This window comes from Microtus ochrogaster, chromosome 21 (assembly GCF_000317375.1).
Source record: "Microtus ochrogaster isolate Prairie Vole_2 chromosome 21, MicOch1.0, whole genome shotgun sequence".
Classification (NCBI taxonomy): Eukaryota; Metazoa; Chordata; class Mammalia; order Rodentia; family Cricetidae; genus Microtus; species Microtus ochrogaster.
Genome location: NC_022022.1, coordinates 21918410 through 21937441, shown reverse-complemented (window position 1 = coordinate 21937441; position 19032 = coordinate 21918410). Strand labels below are relative to the sequence as shown.

The 19032-nt window shown below is 37.6% G+C and overlaps 1 protein-coding gene and 1 non-coding gene across 3 annotated transcripts in view; both read left to right on the top strand.

Moving 5' to 3' along the window:
• The window catches only part of Ugt8 (UDP glycosyltransferase 8), a 61588-nt gene extending 48904 nt beyond the window's left edge, over window positions 1-12684 (top strand). For both annotated transcript variants that reach the window (XM_026784103.1, XM_005357238.3), the window contains exons 3-6: window positions 3297-3439; window positions 4764-4840; window positions 7655-7874; window positions 10469-12684. In XM_026784103.1, the coding sequence (XP_026639904.1) occupies window positions 3297-3439; window positions 4764-4840; window positions 7655-7874; window positions 10469-10832 (804 nt within the window). In that variant the 3' untranslated portion in view covers window positions 10833-12684. The remainder of the gene's footprint in view (window positions 1-3296; window positions 3440-4763; window positions 4841-7654; window positions 7875-10468) is intronic.
• Window positions 12685-17882: 5198 nt separating this feature from the next.
• On the top strand, window positions 17883-17989 carry LOC113457260. The gene has a single exon (XR_003377888.1). It is a non-coding gene; the product is annotated as a U6 spliceosomal RNA (small nuclear RNA).
• The last annotated feature ends 1043 nt before the right edge of the window (window positions 17990-19032 follow it).

Sequence of the window (19032 nt, the reverse complement as noted above, 5' to 3'; positions counted from 1 at the left end):
ATGTGCTTGCATGTACGTGTGCAGATACACATGTATGTGTGTGTCTATATGTCGAATGTGCTTGCATGTACGTGTGCACATACACATGTATGTGTGTGTCTGTATGTCGATGTGCTTGCATGTACGTGTGCAGATACACATGTATGTGTGTGTCTCTATGTCGATGTGTGTGCATGTACGTGTGCAGATACACATGCACCTATATCTGTGTGTTGGTGTGTGCAGGTACACATGCATGGGTGTGCATGCATGTGGAGATCAGTCTCAGACATCAGGTGTCTTTTACAGTCATGCCTCACCTTATTTGAGGCAAGGTCTCTTGATGACTTTGCTAGAAAGTCAACTAGCACATACCAGGGTCCTTCTATATATTCTTCCTCACTGCTGGATTATAGACATGCACTGCTTTCCCCAGCTATGGATCTGAACGAAGTCTTTGTGTTTGCAGAGAACGGAGTTTGCCAATTGACATCTCCTCAGCTTCCTATTTTGTTTTCTGAACTTTTAACTTTCTTTTAATGTCTCATAAATTCTCTTGAAATATGTACTGATAATACACTAAGCTTATTTTTATAAATATTAAAATCATACCAACATTAACGTTTACAATGTTTCAGGCATTTTATTACTCTATCTTTATTCCTATTTTCCTTTATTAAAGATTTCATGTGTGTTTATTAAAGTTTTATGTTTATTAAAGTTTTCTTCAAGTGCATTTTATACACTTCAGTTCAGTTTCTTCTATATCTGTTGATGCTGTTGGTGTTGTAAACTTTTAGTCTTTTTTTAAAAAAATTGATATTTTTTGGAGGGAGTTAGGGAGTTTCTAAATACTTTTATATTTTATAACACTAAATTTTTGCAGGAAGCGTTTTTTAAAATATTACATGTTATCTTGTAATTAATTTTATTCAAGAATTAAAATGATTTGGACTGTATCATTGATGAGTTAAATTCTGGAAGGTAGTCAGTGTGTACATAGAAAAGATGACATCTAGGGCTTCCCAGCCTATCAGGGATAGAGGCATACTTTTTATGAAATTCCAGTTTCAAAGTCTTTACTATGGGCTTAGCAGCCTTAAGATCCCTGTAACCTCTAGCTAAAATGTGTTCATGCTATCTGCATGTATTTCTAGCCAAACCCAAAGCTCAGCCCCTTCAGCCTTCCTATTGCCCATCGGTCAGTTAAATATTCTGTGCACCTGTGGAGATTAGAAACCGGGTCTCCACGCTTTCCCCATCTGTACTCTGGGCATTCTTCTCTTCTGTTTGATCTGCAGCCCAGTGTGAATGTCCACTTGAAGCCGCAATGCCCCTTCTATGCCAAGCAAGGCATTAAATACTGAAAATACTACTTTCCAGTAGGTAACCATGATGATTACAGCTTTTTCTACTTCTTTGCCTGTTAGTGAAAATTAAACAAATATATTCTTACGGTGGTTAATAATTGTGGTCAGAAAAGGGAGGGAAAAAACTGGATGTGTGGGCTTCATTTTACATCATGCAGAAAAAAATCTGGAGAAATGTTTATTACATAGAGTTCACTAAATCTCTACAACCTTTCAGGCCTATGAAAGAAAATTTAAATGATGTCATCACTGTAAGGCCTCCTGCATCTGAGTTAACATTTTGCAGATGGCACTGATCCTAAAATTGAGTGGTAGGAGGTAAATAACCTGCAGGAACGACATGGGGAAAGGTGCCACTCTTCATGCATTCTCCATGGAGCAGTTTTACTTGTGTTAGTGTTAGCTATATCTGCCTTAGAGCTGTGCAGAAAACTTAAATTGTGAATAGGTTTTTTTTTCTTCTTCTTACTTAGAGTCTACGGATCCCATATTCATATTTTCAGCCTGTGAAATAAGGCTTGGTAAATGTAGCAAAAACTAAATTAGGAGTTTTGATCCTAAGTTGAGATAGCCTCTGTTTCTTTTATATACTTATAAATCAAGTTTTTTTTAGAAAATATTGTTTAAGATATGTGTCTACCCAATAATCATAGTGCGTTTTCTTCACTGGCCATAGGATCTACCATCTTAACTATCTTTGCTCTCTGCTTTGCAGGGTTTTGACTCTCTAAATCATTTGGGATATAAACTGTGGTCCTCCCATCTTTCTCTAGGAATGAAATGTCATAAAGCCTCTTTATACAAGTATTGTTAAATAAATAAATAAATAAATAAATAAATAAATAAATGTTCCATGTTCCTTTTATATAGGCTAGCAGAGCCATGGTACCACTGTGATACGATTCTTAACATGTAGTGCTCTTTGGCTGTGGTCTGTGTGCTCTAGAAAGTGATATGAAGCCGTAAAACCACACTGACACAAGGCAACGATCCACTGATGCTGGGCAGGAAGGCAGAGTCTGTGCAGTGGCATTGACAGCACGCTCTGCACCACAAACACCAATACAAAACTAGGTTAGGCCATAGCCTTGTGTTTAAGGCTGCCTGGGACATACCAGTCAGCAGCAGAGGGTTATCCTTAAGGGAGTCTTCTGTGCCATCAGATGCATTGGACCTGTTAGTGCTCACACAGTCAACAGCTTCCACAGCTTTGAGAAAGACTCATTCACACAGATGAGCTGCCAATAACATAAGACTTGTGCTTGCAGAACCCAGCTGACAGGGGGTGCTCCCTATGGATGGGACTGTTTTCATTTCTAGTACAAGTCATCCATCCTAGCCAAAACTGAAACAGTTGACTGAGTTTAGCTGCAGGGCTTGTCACTTGGTCTGTTTGGATATTTGCTCATACACTTTATTCCCTATTCATGGTTCAACTATTACAATGTTCTGACTTTTGAGGTCTCACACTATTAGCTTTTGGTTTACTTGGGTTGTTACTCACTGAACTTAAAGAAAACAAAACTAAAAAACTTGTAATCCTAGTTAAATGAGCATTATCAGAAGAAATATTTTTAATTTCATTTACTTTATGTATATAAGTGTTTTTCCTACATGTGCATGCTTGTATGGTCAGAGGTCAGAAGAGAGTGCCATATCTCCAGAAACTGGAGTTATGGATGGTTATAACCTGTGTGTCGGTATTGGGAACAGATCTTAAGTTCTCTGCAAGAGCGGCAAGTGCTCTTAACGCCTAAACAACCTCTCTGCATCCTGAAATAAACCTTTTAAAGTTGTTTGCAGTTTTTAGTGGAAAATGCCAAGTACTTCTTTTTTTTTGTTTGTTTAAGGAGATTATATGAAGATTTTTTTAAAAAGCATATTTGTGGTGCCTTTGACTGAACTGTGTTGTTCTTCATAAAATTACCTTCCATTTTTCTGTTACAGGATCTGCAGAGTTGGGTAAATGGTGCTCAGGAACATGGCTTTGTCCTGGTGTCTTTTGGAGCTGGTGTCAAGTATCTGTCAGAAGACATTGCTAACAAACTGGCCGGAGCTCTGGGGAGATTGCCTCAGAAAGTGATTTGGAGGTAAGGTCATGGTCATTTAGGTGTTGAGTCTTAGTTTCTCCTTATTTAATCTTCACAACATGGAGCACCGAAGCATGGAACATTGATTCCCTGGCTAGATTAGATGATATTGAGGTTTCATTTTGTTTCTAATGCATTGAAATCAATAATTAATTCATAAAGATCCATGACTGATAAAAATAACTACATACAAAGAATATATGATGTGGAATGAGACAGTCCAGGTTGGATACACTTTTATGTTTTCTTCAAATTAAGCTGTCATTTTTTCTTATTTTAAAAATTTATTTGTAGTTTCAAGCCTGTCTATGTTTTTCTTCAAATCAGTTTGAAATGAGTTAGATAATGATGAATGAGTAAATAATTTAAATACTTCATTAATTCAGGCACTTTGCACTCTCCTGTGTTCTCTAAACTTTATTAATATTTCCAGGCTCTTAATATGAAAGACTGAGCTTCTGAAAGTCTTAGTAACTTACCAGATAATTTATGCTGGCTAAGATAGACTCTGAGATACATCGCAGCTTCCTGAAGGCATTGCAGCAGGGTTTCAGAACTGCATACGTCATTGAACATGCATCTCTTTGCATTTACACTGCATTGGGGATGTAATCGTGAACACAACTCCACAATAAGGAAAAAGGTTTTCCCAGGCCATTATAGAGACTCTGAATTGTCTAGGTTTTAACCTTCATAATGTTTTGTAAGGCTGGGCTAGGACAAGCTCAATGACTGGGTTCTGAGCATACTTTCCTCTCATGACTCTAGCTCCATTGAGATTTCCCCATCAGTCTTAACCCAGGGCATCCCTATGCCTTATTGAGGACAGTTTCGTTTGTTTGCATTAGACTCCTGTTATCTCCTTAGTTATGAGACAAATCTGAGGTTCGCCACATAGGAAAACCTATGCGCTGCCAGTCTCTGGTGCCAGGCATTGCAGCATTCTTTCTGTTGCCTTTCAGTGTTGGCACCGGGTGGCAAGGATGATACCTAGTGACAGTCCTGTGGTGGTCTTTCTCATCTCTCTGGGTACTTGAGTAGAATTAAATTCAGCAAACATTTGTTTGGGTCCCCCCCTTCTCTTATGTATGTCTCTTAGAAGAGCAAATCGAAATATAGACTTTCATGAGAAAATTATATCTTCTCTATCTGAATTATTTTATGATAAATAACGTGAAGTACACTTTTATTGGTACCAAACTAAAATTTCATTCATAATACTATCAGTAGTTTGTCATATATCATAACATTTGTAAGTCTACAAAATGAGCCCATGTCCTAAGTCTTCATTTCTGAAAGAGTGATTATCTGGTATTTATTTTAGGTTTTCTGGAACCAAACCAAAGAATCTAGGAAACAACACTAGGCTCATAGAATGGCTGCCGCAAAATGACCTGCTTGGTAAGTCAGCGACTGCACTTAACTGAACTGATATGTAAACATGGTGCCAGTTCTTGAATGGTCTAAAAAAAATGTGTGCATGGTTTCTGTTGGACTCAGTCTTAATCTAGTACTTCAAGTCTTAAAATTCAGACCAGTGGTTCGAAATTTTGTTAATTGGAGAATCATTTGTAAGTTGCAAGAATTTATAATTAAAAACTTTAAGCATTCACCATACAATTTAAATTTTCCATAAAACACACATAAAGTTGTATAAGTAGTAATAAATAAAGCTATTTCGGACTATGTTAATTGGTAAAAGTAGTAAAATTTAAACAACACAGAGCACAAACTGATGTTATATTCATCTACAGATTTATCTAAGTCCTAGATAATTGGGAGTTATTTTATTGTCTGAAACCAAAGAAAAGCCAAAAATCAGGGAAATAATTCACTTAAGTTTAATTTGATCCTTTGTTTTAAGTCTTACTAAATTACTAAGTTTTGATAAAAACATTTGTTTTAAATTTTTATTTGTTGTGATTTTGGTCTTTAACACAAAATTAAAATACTATTTGCTTATCTTTGAAATATGCCTAAGTATAAAGTATTTTACTTAGTTTAGTGAGTACAGAAAATAAACACTTCTTTCATTAAATTTTTAGGAATACTATTTTGAGATGTTAAGCTCTTTTGTCTTTTTGTGGAGCCCACCACCTAGCTACCAAATAAATCACACGGAGGCTTATTATTACCTATGAATGCTCAGCCACGGCCTTGCTTGTTTCTTGCCAGCTTTTAACTTAAATTATCCCATCCACCTTTTTCTTCTGGGCTTTTATCTTTCACTATTTCTGTATACCTTTCTTTCCTTCTTGGGTGACTGCCCCCTGATGTCTGCCTCTCCTTGTTCTTTTGTTCCTCGTTCTCTTCCTCCCAGAGTTCTTATCTGTATCCTCTCTGCCTGCCAGTCCTGCATATCCTTGCTCCTTCCTTGCTATTGGCCGTTCATCTCTTTATTAGGACCATCAGGTATCTTAGAGAGGCACAGTAGTACAGCTTCACAGAGTTAAACAAATGAGCAGAAACAAAAGTCACACACCTGAAAATAATATTCCCCAATAGGCTAGCCATTGGGTTGTCATCCTTTAATGTGTATTAAAGAAATGATAAGAAACTGTTCATCTGAACAATATGGAACACCACTTATATGATAATAGGAATGCCAAATATTAAATAAAATGACATTTTAAATTTATTACTCTTAAAACATTGAAAATAATCCTAAAAGACTTCGAAATTATGGTTTAAGTTTGTACTTATTTTAAAATATACTTTCTAGACACTACAGTGGTTTTATGATTCAGACATTTTATTTTCTTTATCATTATTATTGTTGTTTTTAAAAATAAGCTATCATGTAACCCAAGTTGTCCTTGCCCTCAACTATGTGCTGAAAATTTAGGAGTGTACCACCAAATAGTTAAATAATTTGTGAGTCTGAGTGTGTGTGTGCCTGTTGAACCCAGGACCTCACACCTGATCAGCAAGCACTGTTGGCATGCACCGCACCACTGCCCTCTATCTCCAGGATACAGAACCAGCAATTTCAATTTTTCACGATGATTAAATTTTGTGTATAAGTCCTCAGTTCCTAGCTCATTCTAAGTGTAGTAAATAAAACAGAGCAAAAATGAACAGAGCAGTTTTCTTTTCCCAATACTTTCATGTTTTCCTTCTCTTTGCTGTTGTGACCTCTGAATCCCTACAAGGGTGGAAAAAGCAGAAAAATCATAGAGAAAATTGACCACTCGATAGGACAGGGCAACAAGGTGAAGGTTTCACCTAGGAAAACCTGAGCTTTACATGTGGGACCAACAGCAAAACACAGCAGTTTAGTGGTCTGTGAGGAGGACCTCTTCCAGGCTCCCCCAGGTTCTCCCTGTTTCAGGATTCTCACTTGTCCATGGTTAGCGTTTTGACATTACTCCAAGCATCACCTCTGCCGGGGTGGTGCTGGCTTCCCTAATCAAAGATTCATCCAGGACAAAAAGCAGGCACCAAATCGCTGTCTTCTCCCTTCACCCTCTAGTATCCCCTTTTCTTCAGATGCCATCTCTACTTGATTTTTCAGTGTTGGACATGGTAGTACAGGTTTTGTTAAAATAAGAAGTTCTGCTGCTAAGAAGTACTTTTAAATCTGATCCTTCATTTAATCTGAGATCAGGAGTAGGCACTCTCTATACAACACTTAGAGGCACAAACATACTGAGAGCTAATGGGTACTGCAGTTCGTACATGGTTCTGTATGTGGTAAGTATATGTCATAGATTTGTATTTCTGCACCCAGTAATTATTTACTGGACAACGGCACATTTTTCTTGTACTTCTTATGCAAGTTTTTCATCCCTCTGATTAATACAGGCCTTACCTAGGAGGTAAACCTCATTAAATTTTTGACAAGCTAACCTTTGTTTTCCTGTGACTGCTAAATATTATATACTGCATCTCTTCCAGTCAATGATACCCTCATTGACTTTATCTCTTCATTATCAACAGTTAAAGGGTGTGTTGCTAGTCATGAAACAATTGTGTATGAGAGAATGTTGTCATATATTTCATGATTAACATTATATGTTTAATTTACCTAAAAAAATGGCTTTTAGTTGATATATGTAACAAACATTTTAATTGATATAAAGGATGGACCAGTGAAATTACCACTTTAAAAATTCACTTTCTAAAGTGTATGTGTACTATAGTGTTGATCTTGTAAGAAGTTATGGATGATAAATCTACAGTGATAATATCAGTTGTTTCCTTTTTCACTTTTAGGTCATTCAAACATCAAAGCCTTCCTAAGCCATGGTGGTTTGAACAGTATTTTTGAAACTATGTATCATGGTGTTCCTGTGGTGGGAATTCCACTTTTTGGAGACCATTATGATACCATGACTCGAGTACAGGCGAAAGGCATGGGTATCTTGTTAGAATGGAAAACAGTGACTGAAGAGGAGTTGTACGATGCACTGGTGAAAGTTATCAATAACCCGAGGTGAGACGTCAGCTGCTATAAGGCAGATGACAGTGTGTGTAAACACATTTATCACGTGTCCATGCACAGGCACTTAGATACATGCATGTATGTACACAGTATATTGGCAGTTGTCTCTAAGTCCATCACAGAGATATCCCTTACATTGATGCTACATCTTATATGTATTTTCTAAAATTTTGAACTTAAATGTATCAGACATTTAGTCATCCAAATTGTGACCCTGAGGTTTTTTTGCCACCAAGATTTGTCAGAAAAACTAAGGTGGATCTCTCTAGAGGGTCAGATTTTGTTTACTTATTTTATTTACTATTGATACTTTTTGCACTAGTTACATTTGTCATGGCTGTGACCAAATACTTGACAGGATGTCACTTGGAGGAGGAAAGATTTATTTTGGTATGTGGTTTGAAGGTATATCCTGCTAGCCCAGGGGAAGGCCTGATGGCAGTAGTGGCTCCCAGCTGTGGTCACATGAGCTTCCTCACACCTTGATAGGAAAGGCGATAGGAAATACTGGCACTGTTCTGGTTTTCTTTTTCCTTTTCCTGAATCCCTGAAATAGGACAATGTTGTCATATTTATATTTTCCCTCCTCAGTCCCCTCCTGGAACTGTTCTCACACACATACCCAGAAGCATGTTTCTCAGGGAATTTTAAATTCACTCAAGTTGACAGTGATCAAGTCATCACTCTTGCTACTACCTTGTACAAGAATTTTTGCTGTTCTTACTATAGAAATGAGGCACTTGAAGATCAGAGACCTTTAGTGATTTGCCTATGGTCACAAATCTATTCTAATATGAGCTGCAGGCAGACATATCTGATGTCTAAGCAGAGCTCTTCATCCTGCCTGGCAAACACGTGCTGCTGGCTTTCCCAGCCCTCGCTGTTTCCGAGATGTGTTTGCTCATGTGAATGATGAATTAGAATCTTTATTTCGCCTTTTAAATTCCTGATGTGTCCTGAGTTAACCCACTTCACAAATAAGTCTCAGTGGGCAGCTGCCCTGGGTAGTGTTAAACAAAGCAGCGATTTTCTTCATTTAAAAGCATGATGTTTAATTTATTATGTGCTTCAAATGATATTAAATAGCTGAAGAGAGTAATTAATTTCTGTTTGTACCTGGGGGAAGACGGCTGAACTATGAGTTGAAAATTGTTGCTATATTCTAAGAAATGCCACATTGAAAAAAAATGGCTTCTTAAAAAATGTTAAACTTATATACAAAATTTTCAAATCTTCCAAGGTTCATTATGCAACTTTTTGTAGACTTAGAGATGGTACTTATCTTTGGTCCCTTAAAACAAGCAATATCTTGGTCACAAGTGTGGCACTTAGAGCAATATACTCTGTGCGTCAGGCACCTGTGCACTCCCCTTCTGTAATTTGTAGTTTCCCTTGTTAGACATCATGCATTTCAAGACATGCTCTTAGGAAAATATTTTCATAGAGGCCTGCAAAATCTCAAGGAAGGATTTGGTGCAGGAATGCTGGAGAGCCACTAATTTGGGACCATTATATGGAAATATTTACAGAAAGTGGTTCAGCAAGGTAGTTTGCGTGTTTGTTTTGATTGTGGCACGGAAGGTTGAGCCCAGGGGCTTGCACATGCCAGGCAAGCACTCTTCCATGAGCTGTATTCCCAAGTCAGCCTAGCAGTATGCTCTGAGGTGTGAGCCAGCATGAATTAGGAAAAGATCAGGCTGTACTCATTATATTGCAATGAAATCCTAACTGCAGAACATTGAAGTTCCCAATCCGTGAAGAGATGCCTTGCTAAAGAAAGAAATAGCAGTGATGTGTGCCACAAATGTGCCATTCTACAAAGTGGAGCAATTTACTTCAAATGTATGGTAAATGTTCCACATTTAAGGTGAAGTCAGTATTTAAAAGGCTAATTTGCCTCATTAACATTATATTCTAGATATTCTAGTTTAAGGCAAGAAACAAATCTTGCTAAAGAAAGTCTTTACGTCTTCTTATTTTTGGTTTTTTGAGACAGGGTTTCACGGTGTAACAACCCTAGCTGTCCTGGAACTCACCCTGTAGACCACACTGGCCTCGAACTCACAGAGATCTGCATGTCTCTACCTCCCAGGTGCTGGGGTTAAAGGTGTACACTGCAACTGCCCAGTACAAAAGAAAGTCTTTGGGTGATTTTTTTTTAAACCCAAAACCTATGTGATGTTATAATCCTACTTCCTTTACCTACTGCCGTGATTTTGCTTAATGAAAACCCACTGCTTTATTTATGTGGAAGAACTCTTCTAACTCTGGAAACACTATCATTTTAAAGAAAGCCATAAACAAAGGTGAACTGATCTTTACAATTTCAATTATCTAACTCAAGGTCAACTTTTAATATGAGGGAATTTTTTTCTTGTAATATAATGTGATTTAATTACTTTCAAGGAGGGAAAATATCTAGAATATTCTGGTTCGTTTTTTCTATTTGAAGAACAATCTTTTCCACATATGCGTACACACACACACACACACAAACACACCCACACACACACACATTTCTAAATTGAGATAACAATTAGCACAGAATCTGTGTATACATGATCATATGATTTTCCCCACTGCAGCTATCGGCAGAGGGCTCAGAAGTTATCGGAAATTCATAAGGATCAACCTGGCCACCCTGTCAATCGGACTACTTATTGGATAGACTACATTCTTCGCCATGATGGAGCCCATCACCTCCGCTCGGCTGTGCATCAGATTTCTTTCTGCCAGTATTTTCTGTTGGATATTGCCTTTGTGCTTTTGCTTGGTGCTGCCTTGTTCTACTTCATTTTGTCCTGTGTGACAAAATTTATCTATAGGAAAATCAAAAGTCTGTGGTCTAGAAATAAGCATAGCCCAGTTAATGGACATTACCAAAATGGAATCCCCAATGGCAAATACAAAGGAAATGGCCATATTAAACACGAGAAGAAGGTAAAATGAGCCAACAGCCCAGGTTTTGGGAACAAATCTGTTCAGTCATTGAGTTTGTATTGCTATACTTTAGTCTAACAGCTACCAAAGCTAAATGTCAGCAAACAATTCTAATACTCCTCATCAGACCTTACTAATGAAATGCCATGGAGAAGATATCTGTAAAGAGCACAACCCTAAGTGCAAAAATGTATTTCATTCAAATACTGATGCAGAAAGTTGGCACTGAACCATTTAGAAGCCTTAATTATTGAAATCAATTAAGTGATTGTGTCAGACCTTAGTTTTAAATGTTACACGTGTATTATAGGTGAGGAATGGTGTCTTTTCTCTTAATAAGATATGTGTGTGTGTGTGTGTGTGTGTTTCCTATTCCTATGTCAGTGAGTTTTAGCTTGTATTTGTTGAAAGCACAGCGTATTCAGGAATGGAGTAGGAAAAGACAGGACCCAAATGTTTCTCTGCCAGTGTTTAACATATGTGCACTTCCAATTCTACCTTCAAAGACTGTTTCCCTCAAAACTCCACGCAAAGGGGCAAGTAGAAAGATGGGTGGCACAATTTTTGTATTCTTGTTTATTATGGATTTTTTATTTGTTTGTTTTGTATATGTCCTTTTCTTACCGACTATGGATGCTTGTGGAGGAAAATGTAATGAAGCAAACGAGGGAATTGGTTTTCACATGTTTCTTATGATTTTCTCCCACCAATGATTTTTCTCTGGAGGAATTCTCTAATTGTCTTGTTTTAGTAAGTAACATGTCAATTGACATGCATAATTAAGACAAAGCAACAGAACTCTTAATTTTGCTCAAAGTATGGAAGACTGTTGCTTCCATGGCACTTGGAAGCAGGCTCCTTGTTTGAGTGTTTATTTGACTACTGGGTTGTCTAATATAAGTTTGAATATTCAGGTGTCACTGTTCTGAAACTCTAACTTTAAAATAGCACCTGTTGTTCCTTTTATTGTCTGAGTCACACAATCTAGTACATAGGTGCCAACATATAATTCTTCTAAGCAGAACACTTGTGATTCTCCTGATTGGTACCTGCTTTGGCTGCAGGGGTTTGAAGTTTTCTCAGCAAGTCAGACTTTACATGCTACACAGAAGTGACAGGAATTGTACCACCCATTTGTGCAAATGAGTTTCCATTCCCTCACTCCATTAGCCCAACTCAGCAGCCTTTATGTCATTGTGTCTGACATGGGACAGTGACAGTATTCATTTGGAACAGGGAGATGTGTCACAGCCTTCACAAAATCAGGACCTCCCTGTCGAGCCTCTTACTAGATGACAACTACAGGCCTGTTCCATGTCACTCTGTTTACTGGGCATTTGCACTACACATGCGGAGTGTGTGCTTTATTTATTTGTGGTTGGAAATCCCACATTTGACACTTGAGAGTAGAGAAATGAAATCTTAATGTCATTCACTAACACGGAAGAGTTGTGAAAAATCTAGAATGCTGTAAATCCTTGTCATACACGATGACATACAACTTTATGACACTCCCACCAGGAGCCACTCTCATATACTTAGAAGTAATATCATCAGTAGTTTTCTAATGCACAATGCATAAAATGTACTGCTTTCTGGATACTTGAAGAAATGGTATATATATATAAATAAACCTGTTAGTTCCACCTTTTCACAATCTTATCACAATATTGCCGTTAAAAGGAAAAAAAGACAGGCAATGAATGGTGGGATGGTCACAGGAAATAGAGTGTATGAATGAGTTGATTCTACGTGTTGGCATTTGATGAAGTGGACAATAGGCACTAACTGGATGAATAAGCCTAAGTTAATTTCCACTGTGATTTAAAAAAAAAAGACTTAATAAACAAAATTGAAAATAGAGCAATGTTGTTGGAATAAAATTTTTATTCAGATTTTGTTTCACAGTATTATATATAGGTATATTTAGATATAAACATGTTTCTAAGGCCTCCCTACTTTTGTATGTGTATATGGGTGTGAAAAAAATGTATTAAATGTGAAAATATATTTAATAAAAATTAAATGCAGGGACTTATTATTTCAAGTACATCAACATTAATCTTTAAATTATATCCCAGAATTAAGAATGTTAAGTACAATTCTTAATTATCATTTCTGTTTTATTTTGTCTTTTATTATTGTTGTTCTTGTTCTCCTCGACACAACCCCTACCCTAGACTCCCAGGAAGCCTATTAGCCAGTTTTAGTAAACAGCCTGACTTAAAATTATCCATATTTAGGCCAACTTCTCTCAGGAAGTAAATTTTTCAAAAAGGTGTTCGTACGCTTACTTTTAAAGAAGTCTGTGACAACAAGTGCTCTGTAGCTAGTTTCATCAAATGACAATTGTTTTTCCCCCCTTCTAAGTCAGTAGCTTTGTAGTGTCTTACCAATAGCAGAAGGCAAGTATTTTGATAACCCAGACTGGAAAGAGCTCATGTTTGAGTTGGAAACAACACTATTAATTAACTTGAAAGAAACTAGACACCTCTCTCAAATCTCAGCCTCTCACTAAATCCTCAGTTACTAAAAAAAATTGAACTATTCCACAGAAATAAAAAGGTTGAGAAGGTAGCGCCTTGAGACTGGCATATGACTCATGATGAAGATTTTCTCTCCAGAACTCCTCACCCCACCCTCTCTTCTCAAAGAAGAACCAAAGTAGGCTGAAAAGCAACCTGGAGTAATAATTTAGCAATTTGTTTTATTGAAAGTATTAACTAATTCATTTTTTATTCTTTCTGCTAAAATTAATTCAAGTTTGTAAATGACACATTTGACAATGTTTGCCATCATCAATAATCATATGAAGGAGAAAACTTTCAAATCTTGGAAGTTAAAGTAGGAAATTACAGGAATTCTGTGGCTGAAACCCCCTCAAAATATGCCTAGAGAATTTCTTATTCAGCTTTCGAGAAGACCACCTTAGGAAGCTATTAAACAGGTGTGTTGTGTGTAAATATGTTGCTCATATTTTTGGTAGACATAGATAAATTTTTTGACATATTAGTAAGAAGTTATTGAATTTCACACAGTCAGACCTTCCACACCATTATTTAGCTGAAAACTCTGAACTGTTCTGGGTTTCCAGCTGCTTGGGTGTTTGTGGAATGAATTTAGGAATTTACTCATAGATGGTAGCACAATGTGGGTAATATTTTTTAATTATGCAAATTAAAAGGCACATGATAGTTTTATCCCGCCCTTTCTTTGGTATGATTCAGATATCTACTGTGAAAGAATTCACATTGTTGTCTGAAAATCTAATGGTATAATACAACAGGAGTTCTTAGAGTATAATCCCTGTTCAAAATGATGAATCACAACTACATGCAAAATCCTACTATAATTTTAAATAAAAGTATGTTAATATAAGTCCATAATATATTATCTTATGAATTAGAGCACTTATGATATCACAGAGGATTTTATTTGTGAACCAATACAGAATTTTCCATTGATTTGTGTTATATTCCTACTTCTACAATCATTTTTTTTTTTTTACTTTTCAGAGCCTATTTTGTGTAAGTGATAATTCTCCATTGCAATGAGCAGAATTGACTTAGGTTTCACTGAATCAGTGTTACCCAGTTTCAAATGAGTGCTCTGTCGAACCACGATTCCTTAGTCCCAATATTAGGATAAGATTTCTGTTTAAAAGAAAAATAAATTTTAAAGGGCTGGAGAGATGGCTCAGAGGTTAGGAGCGTTGCCTGCTCTTCCAAAGGTCCTGAGTTCAATTCCCAGCAACCACATGGTGGCTCACAACCATCTGTAATGGAGTCAAATTTTAAAAATTCCAGCAACCAAGAAGAGTTTTGTTATTGACATCCTTTAGGCAAATAGAAATCTTTTAGTTGCAGGAACTATTATGCTGTTAGGAGCATAGAATGTCGAGTGTGTGCAATATAGTCTCTAATCTATTTGAAACATGTATTCTATAGTTTCTTGAAAATTATGCTTCAGTTTTTCTCAGAATTTTATCTAAAAGTACATGCAGTTCCTTGCTTTTAGCCCAAAATGGGAACATTTGGACTTAAAGACATTGGTAAATAAAATGCAAGTAGCATTCAAATCAACAATGGTTTATCCTGAGGTTCCTCTGAATGGCATCTCTCAAGACATGCAGTGTTAGGAACCATCACTTCTGCATCTAATTGTGATTCTGTCTTCTGAGTAGCTCAAAAGATTGAGCTTACAAATGCAGGGAGAACAGTATGAACAGTTAGAAAAAGGCTTATGCGACTCAGGGCATAAGTGAAACATGCAGGACTCAGAAAGCTCCTGAAAGTTACAAGGCTCACAAGATGCCTCCCCCAAGTATATAAGCAACATTTGCTGGGGAAAAGAGATGCATCCACCAAGCTGTCTGCAAGCTGTACAGGAAATGGAGATTTGTGGGCTGTTAAACCATGCTAGGGTGAGTTTGAGGTACTGCCTTCAGGCCACTGTGATTTTGTTAGTAACCACAACAAACTCATTAATTGGCAAAGTTAGACATCAGTGCCCTGTGATGATGATTGGTGAATGGACATTTATTTATATTTCTCCAGGAAAAGTTACATAGTGTGTATCCAAAGAAGTAAAATACTTATAACATTTATTGCTGGTTGGTATGTAAGTTCAATTATTAGTTAGTTACATTTTCTGAATTCAAACAATAAATGAAGTTTGCTTTTTCATGAGTGACAAATCCATCTCAGCAGCTTTTAATTTAGGAAAGGTGGAGAAGAACTAACAAATTTTGGAAACGTTTGGAGCTCTTCCTAGAATATTTTTAATTTTTTTATTTTATTTTTTTTTTAAAAAAAAAAACATCTTTTTTTCGTTTCACATACCAATCCCGTTTCTACTCCCTTCTCCGATCCAACCCCCCCAAGGGCAAGGCACATTACTCCAAGGAAGGATCAAGGCTAGTCTGAGCAAAGTAGCCATCCAAAGAGAATGGCTTCCAAAAAGTCAGCACAAGCAGTCTGGTGCCCCTTCCTGTGGCCCTGCTGTCTGCCCCAGCTGTACAGCTGTCACCCACATTCAGAAGGTCTACTTTGGTCGTATGCTGGTTCCTTCTCTGTCTGGATGCAGTTGGTGAGTTCCCATTAGATCAGGTAAACCTAGAATATTTTTTTAACAAATTATTGAAGAGATAGAATTAAAGAGTCACAGAATTAATGCACCACCTTCTTCGCATTATTCCATGCCATTCCATCTTCCTGGTTATTCTACAATAAAAACATTTTTAAATTAAAGTTTAACCTACATGTAGATTTGGTTATAAATCATATTTTTGTAACTGTGAATTTGAGTTATAACGAGACCTACTCCCCCTACTGATTTATAGAAAATTAATGGAAGGAAATAATTTATTTTGAGGCCTCAGCAAATTTCAGGAATCCAAGGGAATGAAACCGACAGTTTGTGCTGTTTTAGAAACCAGTTCTGAGTTTTTTGAGGGGCTCTGGCTCAGATCCTGTGCTGTTGATTGACAGTGCCCAATCTTCCTGTTCTGTTAGCTCCTATTTTCCTGCCTCTGGGAGTTATGTTTTCTGTCTTAGTTTGCCACTTACAGAAGCTAAAAATTTCATAACTCACTGGCAGTCCCAAGTGTAGGGTGCACAGATTGTGTGCGCACATTTTAAATGATGCTTTTAAGAGAACGTGATAAGACAGATAGAAACTAAAACATTCAAAAATATAGACTGAATTGAGCAAATGCCCATTTTGTACAAAATGCCTGCTCCCCTATTTAAACTTCACTCGCGTTCTAACATCCCATGAATAGAGGGAGGGAATAGTCCTGTGGGCACTGGGAGGAGGGTGACCGTTCCAGCAGGGATCCATGGGACCCTTTTCATGTGGCACTGTACCAGTTCTGGTACAGGGCATAGCTCCATGACCTCCAAACAGTCAGGCCACGTGCATCAGTTAAGATGGTGACATTAGTATCGTGTACAAGTCAAGACCTTACTCCAGTGAGGCCATCCTTACATGTTCATCGTGCTTCTATAAGAGAATCCTGTACTATGAACTGTGTTCATTTCCGATTCTGTAACCCTCCCCTAGCTTCACTCACATCCCCAGTGTTAACAGAAGGTGCTGGACACGCAGCCAGCTGCCAGGAGAGCCTTCGAAAAGCCTAGATAAAAGGCAGGCGTTCAAGACTTACCCAAACCTTGTGTTTCAGGAGGGTGAACTGTGTGCAAAGATGAACAGAAAGGGATGGGTAGGAAAGGCAAGAAAGAAGAGTCTGGGAGTGAAGCAGTATTAATGGGATTTCAGATCCGCTCTCAGTACACATCACATTCCTTTTTCCACTGTAGTGAAGATGGAAAATTGGACACATCGAATTGCTTTTTTTTTTATTGAAAAGAAAAAAAATTTCTGCCTCCTCCCAGCCTCTCATTTCCCTCCCTCTCCTCCCACCCTTCTCCCCCTCCCCCCACTCCTCTCCCCCTCCCTCTCCAGTCCAAAGAGCAGTCAGGGTTCCCTGCCCTGTGGAAAGTCCAAGGTCCTCCCCCCTCCGTCCATGTCTAGGAAGGTGAACATCCAAACTGGCTAGGCTCCCACAAAGCCAAAACATGAAGTAGGAACAAAACCCAGTGCCATTGTTCTTGGCTTCTTAGCAGCCCTGATTGTCCGCCATGTTCAGAGAGTCCAGTTTTATCCCATGCGTTTTCAATCACAGTCCAGCTGGCCTTGGTGAGCTCCCAATAGATCAGCTCCACTGTCTCAGTGGGTGGGTGCACCTCTCGTGGTCCTGACTTCCATGCTCATGCTCAAATTGCTTTTTAAAGGTGAATATGGGATCCAAAGAGCCTGAAGGGATTCAGCAAATAAACACATCTCTAGGTGTATGGGTCCTGTTGTGTAATGGGGGTTTTAAAGATAAAATTGTCAGTGTAAGTGAATGTGATCTCTGAGAAAGGAGTTAACACACTCCAACAGGGTCAGGTAGAGGCCATACATGATTGTGAATGCAATAATGGACTAAGGATTATATTCTAGCTGTCAGTGACTTAAGACTGAGGGAAGTAACAATTTAATAAATTTTTAAGTTTAGTGCTCGCTTCGGCAGAACATATACTAAAATTGGAACAATACAGACAAGGTTAGCATGGCCCCTGTGCAAGGATGACACGCAAATTCATGAAAATAAAAAAATAAGCTTAATTTTAAAATAAGTGTATTAAGCATTTGGTTATATAAAAGTTTGTTTTATGTCAAGTGCCAGCTTTCAGATTCAAGCCCAAGATGTCTACTGTTTTCATGTCACTGGCTACAAATGAGGTCGAGAAAGAGCAGGAGGGAAAAGTTCAATTTCAAACTGCACTTTAAAAACTCAGTAAAATGTCATCTAATTTATATTGCTTTATTCCTATAAAACAGATACCCAGTTTTCTTCTTACATAATTCTATAAGTTTTATACTTCGAAGCTTCACTCTATTTAGTCATTCCCCAAATGCTATAGGAAGTACAAAGGGAGACCAGGTAATATCAAAACAATTAAAAACTAGGTAGCTAATTCTTGACTGACACTTGCTCTATGCTGCCTATGACATCTGATCATCTTTTTTTTAAAAAAAAATGCATTTATTATTTTGTGTATGTGCATGCACTTGCATGCCTGAGTTCCGCAATGTGCATGTAGATGTCAGGACAATTTGCCAAAGTAAGTCTTTCCCTTCTACCATGTGGGTCCCAGGGATTGAACTTAAGGTGTCAGTCTTGATAACAAGCACTTTTACCCGTTGAGCCCTCTTGCTGACTCTACCATTTGCATACCTTTTGATTTTTATTCCTATCAGATCATTTTTTAACATATTTGAAATTGTTATGTAATTATAGCATTTCACCCTCCTGTCTACCCTACCAGCGCACCTTCAAATTCATGGCCTTTTATTTCACTAATTGTCATTGCATTCATATATGTACATGTGTGTGTGTGTGTGTGTGTGTTCCTAAATACAACCTGTATAATGATGCTTATATGCGTGTTTCTAGGAATGACCATTTGCATGACCATTTGCCACTGAAAAACCAATTGGCATGCTCTTGCCTGGGAAAGACCACTTCTTCTCCTCCCAGATTTTCTCAGTTACACATAGTTCTTTGTGTAGGATTGATACTTCCTGGGCTTTTTCCCATCCACTTTGACATATCCATTGGTGAAATCCTTATTAAGTCATGTTGATGAGTTTTGTTTCATTT